Source organism: Argopecten irradians, chromosome 12 (genome assembly GCF_041381155.1).
Source record: "Argopecten irradians isolate NY chromosome 12, Ai_NY, whole genome shotgun sequence".
NCBI classification, from domain to species: Eukaryota; Metazoa; Mollusca; class Bivalvia; order Pectinida; family Pectinidae; genus Argopecten; species Argopecten irradians.
The window spans coordinates 5,342,510-5,350,301 of record NC_091145.1 but is presented as its reverse complement, the minus strand read 5'-3'; the positions used below and the strand labels follow the sequence as shown (position 1 = coordinate 5,350,301).

At 33.6% G+C, this 7,792-nt stretch overlaps 1 protein-coding gene across 2 annotated transcripts; it reads left to right on the top strand.

The window, feature by feature from the left end:
* Window positions 1–2,544: 2,544 nt before the first annotated feature.
* LOC138304700 (small integral membrane protein 29-like) lies at window positions 2,545–7,282 on the top strand. 2 transcript variants are annotated; one of them, XR_011205629.1, is made up of 6 exons: window positions 2,545–2,603; window positions 3,452–3,725; window positions 4,253–4,278; window positions 5,699–5,816; window positions 6,356–6,603; window positions 7,158–7,282. XR_011205629.1 is itself a non-coding variant. In XM_069244926.1 (5 exons), the coding sequence occupies exons 2-5, from the start codon at window positions 3,579–3,581 to the stop codon at window positions 6,410–6,412; spliced, it is 348 nt and encodes a 115-aa protein (XP_069101027.1). In that variant the 5' UTR covers window positions 2,545–2,603; window positions 3,452–3,578; the 3' UTR covers window positions 6,413–7,151. The 2 variants fall into 2 exon arrangements, 1 of the variants encoding a protein (XP_069101027.1); XM_069244926.1 differs by lacking the exon at window positions 7,158–7,282 and having other exon boundaries at window positions 6,356–7,151.
* The last annotated feature ends 510 nt before the right edge of the window (window positions 7,283–7,792 follow it).

Genomic DNA, 7,792 nt, shown 5'->3' with positions numbered 1-7,792 from the left:
GTATAACTTTTATTTTTACATTAATTAAGGGAAGTAACTCTAACAAATCAGGATGATCAAAAGAGTAATCAACGCGAAATCAAGTTTATTATAATTCAAAAAATATCTAGGTTTCTTAGCGTGACCCCAAATTCAAAAAAATCCAAAAACTGAAGTTATTTTTTATTATTACCACTATTCAATTTTTTCTCCGTTAAAAAGGTATCGTTCCATTGTCATATTTTTGTTCCAATACACATACAATGTATAGTTTTGCACTATTAGTTTGATTTTGTCATTGGCTTTGAACAAAAACACTATATTTATCATACAATATGACTCAATTTTTTTTGTTTTGTGAAACCATTTTGTTTGATATAATGAACTGGACAAGAAAACTATTAACTAGTTTTGCTTGATAAGACTAACAATTTTTTTTAAATTCGCATGCTTAATTGTAACCAAAACTGTCATTCACCCCTGAAAATTCATAATGGACTGTTCCATCTATTGAAATAGTCCAGTTCAAATGTGTCTTCGGGGATGAATGAGGTATTACCTGTATCATATAAAATCCTTTCATTGTTTTGAATAAATCATTGTTAATATATATCTATCTTTGTTGTTTTGTGTTTTCGTTTCAACGAAGTGTGGACCATATTAAGATAAGTTACAAAATACTCATCTGCAAGGCTCGGTTGTTAAAAGCAGGATTAGCTTAATCAGTGATGGGTGAAATTTATATTTCTCATTTACTGCAAAATTTGTGATTATTATACTCAGCAAGTACGTAAAGAATGGTTTTTTTTTTTTTGTAATTCTTATAAAATTTTATAAAATTTGTAATACCAGAAATGATTTTATTTTGATTTGAAAATTGTTGTTAAACTGTGATTAGCCTAATTACCTTTTGCACAACTGGACCCTGGTTCGAAACTTAGTCTAGAATCAGACATGTAGTTGAGACAAAACTAATCAAGCCAAATTTAAGTGATTTTTCCCAATATTCTAGAGACTGGTGGCAAGTCTAATTATGCTGCTGAAATACCCATACCAAAGCATCTTGTAGGTGTATGAAAGTAGATGTATGAGTACTTGGAATATGGGTGTGTGCTCTTTTTCTATACTTTCTACTCCGTATGGAATAAAAATACTGTTTTGCAGTGACTGCGTCAATTGTATAACTTATAGAATTTGTGTGTATGTAAATCTGGTATAAATAAATGGTGACGCATGCATGAGTTTGTACAACTGGGTATATGGTCCTACTTGTTATTGTAATACCTATTGTGTGAATCAGATGGGTAAGTGAATTTCTTGTATATGTAAGAGTGAGAGTAAACAAGTTGATAGTTATGATAATTTGTAAATTGCAATGATGAAAAACCTGAATAAAAAGAAAATTATAAAAAAAAGAAATACCCATACATTAAGCATGTATTTCAGAACTGTCGCTATGACATGAATGTTAGTTTGTACAAATTTTCGTTATTTCCAAAAGTTGTTGCAACGAAACCACTATAAAAGACACTAAAATTATCAAATTAAATTTTAATCGTTGTACTTTTGGCTAACAACGAATAATTTTACCAACGAAATGCTTTCCATATTGATAATACCACTAAAGAATCAACGAGTATTTCATGTTATAGACCATTTGGTTCACTTGTCGACACGAAACTCATTTAAGTCTGGAACCCGAATCTTACTGCGATTTGTATGGTTGCTGGTGTTGATCGTAATACAAAACACCGTCTATTCTTGAAAATCAGGGCCCAGTTGTTGAAAAGATGATTATTAATTAAGCTTATCAAGATAAAAGCATACATTGCTAACTTGACAAAAATTTACATTCTTTCGAAGTAGTTCATTCTTTACCTTCTTGCCCACTTTGAGAAGATACACAATATGACAACCTTTGTAACAAATGAGAAAGTATTTTTTCACTAATTATATGATTAAGCTAATCATTTTTTAATAACAGAGCCGTGGTTTTATTTTTAGATCACTGTTACCTTGAATGCAGGTCAAGGTCGTTCATTTGATAAAGCCTTAATAGCCAACCACTAACTAGGACATTATCATAAAATCATAAATATCATTTCTATACCCTGGAGGGTCTGAATGTTTTCTTTCCTTTCCCTCCCGTTTAAAAGTTTTCAACTCATCGGACAAAAGGAACTTGATGTTTAAATGTAAAAGGTCGTCTCGAGATAATGAAGTGATATTTTTTCGATTCTACATAATGTCTCGACAAGCCTGGAAAACTAACCTACATATGTACATGTACGACCTAGTAATTTCAGAAAAAGGTCACCGAACAACACATTATGAAACATAAAATCACAAGTATCGAGGATGTATCTTTTTGGTAATTTAGGCCTAACATTATAGCTTTTCAAACAAGTTAAATTATACGTAATTTAGCTTTTAATAAAATGATTAAATAATCAAATACAATACTATAAAATGCAAAGTCAACTGAGGCCTAATTCATATATGAAGTTTATCGCCATATCCCAAAAATGCAGCTTCATAATTCCCGCTAAATGAAGTTACCTCCCCTCATAAGCACTCTCCTACGTTAAAAGTTGTTTACGGAAGAGTGACTGTAGAGCTTGTTGGTAAGTCAAAACATACACACTTCAATGACGTTTTGTTTGATTGCAGATGTATGCCGATATCTTTTGTTAATGACTTACAAATTTATTGATTGGTCAAATTTAAAATTGGACATAACATCGATCTAGGCTAAGCTGATCAATTAGATATACGGCTTGTGCATGTGTACACATATATGTATTATAATCTATGCAAACTGCTTTCGGTTTGTCTACCTACATGTAGCTAGCCATATGCATGCCAGCTACGTACCAGCTGAAGTAAGCAGACTGGTATTATACAAGACTAATAACGTATTTAACTTGTTATGTAAATTGTAGAGCGCTACCATTATTTTGTACATTGTAGCTGATTGTAATTACAGTACTAATATTAGCTACAATGTAACAATATTTTAGATTGGCACGACGAGACACTTTTTTTGGAACATTACGTCATCCATACCATATGTCACCAGGTGGAATAAGAACTCCTATTCGTTCAAAGTATATGAAAATGATCCATCAAAATGTGAGATAGAGGCACATGCTAATTATAGTGGCCGATGGACGCACTTACAATTAAATACAATTAAAATAATAAGCCACATAAAATATGTCTGTTTAGGGTTACATGTATGCCACCGACCCTAATTTTTACCCCCGACCCCGATTTTTTTTTTCTGCTTTTCTACGAATTTTTTTTTATTAAAAGTCGGGATTTCGGTCTCAGACTCCGGTTCTGGCTATTATTTTAGAGTGGAAGACTCCTGACCTACCGCCCCTATTTTTTTTGCCAATGTAACTTTAAGCAGACTTTTTTTTGCCTTATTGTGATTTTAAAGAATAAATTCATGCTACCTTTGTTACAGTTGCTGATTTCGTAATGGCCTCTCGACGCCTTGATCATGCTGACCTCTCACCTGCTGACCTTTCACCGGCCGATTTAGTTAACCAATAGAAACTACTGTTGGCGTTGTCTAGTGTTTCACACGAGCCATGAGTAACAGCAGTGCATGGGAGGGAACTGTCAATAGTACTACAGTAGCTGTACCTCCATCAATTCCAAGCTCCGGGAGTCACGCCCTCGTCTACATTTTCATCCCTCTGGGCTCGCTCCTCGTTGTAGTGCTGTTGGCGATAGCTGTAAGTAAATTAATTACAACTGTTGCCTCAATGTTTGTTTTAATTATTAAAGTGATATGGCATTCCTTTATTTTAAATGGAATTGAAATTAAGCGGGACATTATATATATAGCTATTGCTATTCTGCTTTTTTTAAACATTCAACTTAAAGATGCTCCACCGCCGACAGAGCATAGATGATATTCACCATTTGAACAATAATTGGTGTTTAATCGTGTATATATATGTCTAATTAACACAAAAAAAACAATATAAATAATTTATTTTGTCTTTGGTGCATGCATAATCAGTACTTCATTCCATATATAGGATATAGTGCCACAGAATTTTTTTGGGATGCAATGAATTATTTTTACTTGAAGTAAAATTTGAAGCTCAAACTTTTAATGGTGGTAATGGTGTAAAGTAAGTAACTTTTGTAACTGAAGAAAAGTACTAAATCGTCTGCTCCTGGTTTTGGTAGTGAAAAGACACCATTTGTCAGCGGTGAACCATCTTTAATCTCCATTTATTTATTTTTTTTACAGGTTGTCATAGTGTTGAGAAGGAGCAAGTAAGTAAATTGTTTAGTTTATCATAAATAACACAGGGGCCATGGTGGTCAGACATACAGAAAATATGTAGTTATTACCACAAGCCTTCCTCCTCTGAGTTTCAAGTTTGAATCCCACATCTGCCAATTAATGTAGTGATACTAACAGCAATTTTGTGGTTTTCCCTGCATAGGTACTCCAGCTATAATTATCTCCAGTCTGGCGATCTAAATCTGGATCGCTTTTAAATGACACTGGTTGTTAATAGAATTTCATCCTCAATATTCCAGGGGTTACTATCACTATAGTTATATCCACCCCTGGACTATCTCATAGTAACTCTGAAGACATAACAGGAGAAAACAAAACTGACCAATCACAGGCCTGCAGAGACTTCTTAAAAGATTACATACAGAAATGCACAAATTCAAAGAATATCAGTCAGCCATAGTGTACTGCTATTCGATTCTGTTGATGTACATCAAAGGACCAAAGTCTCTTATTATCTGTTGTCGTACACAGAGCCTTCATTTTTACTATGACATAGTCCAGGGATGGATATTACAGCAGTGACAGTAACCCCAGCAGTATTAAAGATGATAAAACAGACCAAAGAACATAAATTACAAAGCCATAATTTGTCAATATTCATCTGTAAGTCATCCTCGATACTCCAGGGGTTCCGATCACTTACAATCTCTACACCCCTGGACTATCTCATTGTAAAACTTGAAGCAACAGAACAGGTAACATAGTCGTTTGATATGCATTAAATGAGCCGTATAACAGTACACTGTGGCTGACTGTGTGGCTTTGATGTTAGGCATCCCTCTCTCTGTAGTCTTCGAAGGAATCTTTGCTAGCCTGTGATTGGTCAAATGTTTTCCACTGAGCTGCCTCCAATTTTACTATGAGGTATTCCAGGGATGTAGAGATTGTAAGTGATTGGAACCCCTGGAGTATCGAGGATGTCTGTCGCTACACCTCTCTAGTTGCTTTGGTCCTGTATGGATGGAACCTTGAATTCTCCAACTTACCATAACAATATCTTGGACTTATGTTGTTCCTTGAAACATTTTTGTGAAGAAAATGTGATAATGAAAGTATTTATTTGCAAGTGTTATTTGTAAGAGTTATTTCCCTTGTTATTCATTAGGCTGTCTTGGTGTGCATAAATTTGGTGGTTTTTTTTTGTGAAAGTCCTCCTAAATGCAAAAGTAGAATTCTACCAAAAGATTCAAACATCATTGATGAAGAGCTGTCATATTTTTGTATAATTATGTAAATCAAGTTGTGCTTGAATGAACTCGAACACGTCAGGCTACTACACTTGTATGTAAAAATTTAGTTTGTCATTGAGGCAACACATGAAAGTCATTTGATTTTCTACCATTATGGAATATGCAGACAACCCTAAAATTGTGTTCTTGCTACTTTCAGGATGGAAAAGCTGCGCCATCACCTGATGCCTATGTACAGTTTTGATCCAGCTGATGAGGATGAAGACTGGGAGTCTGAGTTGTTAGAAGATCAGGATAAAGTGGCACTAAGGATAGATGTATGTTATATCACACTTACAGCTTATGTTGTGTATGGTATTTTTTCACTCTCAATAGTTATAGTATTAATTGAAAGTCTTAATCTTTGGTGAGCAGTTTCTTCAATGCCTCTTTTGAGAAATAACTTACAAGAGTGAAAGAAATAACATATACAACAACTATAAAATTTTATGTACTGTTGTTCAGGTGATTTGTAAAAGACTATAGGTTTATGGTATGTCCATCCATCCATCCACCCATCCATTCGTCCATCCTCCCTTCTGTCCATCCTTCCGCGTATCATCTTGTCTGAAATCTATTTTCAAATACATTTGTACCATATATGGATCTACCTTGGTGCGTTTCAAAACCAGGGTACTGTGACCTTAGCCTGACCCATTGGAAATGAGCTTACCTTTACGTAACAACATGTTTTTCGTCCCCCATATATATATACATATTATAATTATTATGTTCATGCGCTGACTTCCTCATAGATTACATGAAAAATTGGAATTAGCAAAATGTGTGATGTGTTTTCAATGTTTGATCGTTTCAGAGCCCAAGTCCTACAGGATCTACACAGAGGTATGATTTTACCCCAAATCGACGCTAGATGAACATAATTAACGTGAACTTTGGATTCTATTTGAAAGATAAGAGCACTGTGCATGATGAAGCAGTTCAACTTCACATCAAACTGATGGAAGGAAGAAGTTCAACTTCACAGCAAAATCATAGAATGAAGAGATTCAACTTTACACTGTGTTAAGGTAGAATTCCATAAGGAGTCCACCTGGATAATGAGTAGGTGTGTACATTCCTTATTACATATCACAATAATATGTAACTACATATGCTTATCACTTCAGCTGGTGTCCCATATTCAATGTGAAGCTAATGTTAAAATGTACCATTTACATACAAACGTATATATTGATAAGGCCAAAAAATAATGTCTGTTTAGGGTTACATTGGCAAAAAATAGCATCAGTAGGTCAGGACTTTTTTTTTTTTTTTTTTTTTTAAGTGTCTGTCAATCCCAATTGTTAGGTATGAAAACACGAATCAAGTCATCGTGAAAATAAGTGGGCTCACAATATACATTTAAGAATTGCATTTGAATTGGTATTTCAAAAGCTTCATTTTTCGCTCGAATGTGAAAAATAGTTAAGTTTGGTTTATAAAAATTTAAGATGTGTATTTGATATTTTGAAGTTTACATTCTATTATTTGTTTTTATGATATTTAGATCATGACTTTATGTGATATTTGTTGATATTTTGCTATAATTTAATATCAGAGTATTATTTTGTGTTATTCACAAGTGATCATAATTCTCAATTTTCCCTTTATTATAGGTTTCTGTGATAGCTGTTGTGTTTGTTCTATGAAAAGATATGATTGTTGCTGACAATGTGTTGTATTTAAAGAATTTTACAATGTTTGTTGTAAGATGAAATCTTGTACTTTGTTAATGTTTTAGTTTACAATTTCCAATGTAGGTATCTGAACATTTTTAGCCTTTTTATCATAGTTTTAATGATACATATATCTATTAGTATCACCTTATTACTTGTCTTTCTGCATAGTGTATATAATTGTAAATTCTTTTGACCAAATATTTCAAAGAAAGTTTTACAAGCGGCCCATTGGTCATATATTGCGCTTTTGTTTTTAACTTCAACTGATTCTTTGCATGAATTAGAAATTGGGTAGAGTTATGAAGCTATGGATACCAAACCATCACTAGTGTCTTTTTCATTTCGGGTAGAGTATAAAGTTAGATGTACAGACACAAAGCTGATGTACAGACACTTCTTCTCAGGTAGAGTATAAAGTAGATGTACAGACACACAGCTGTCTTCTTCATTTCAGGGTAGAGTATAAAGTTAGATGTACAGACAACACAGCTGTCTTCTTCTTTCAGGGTAGAGTATAAAGTTAGATGTACAGACACACAGCTGTCTTCTTCTTTCAGGGTAGAGTATAAGTT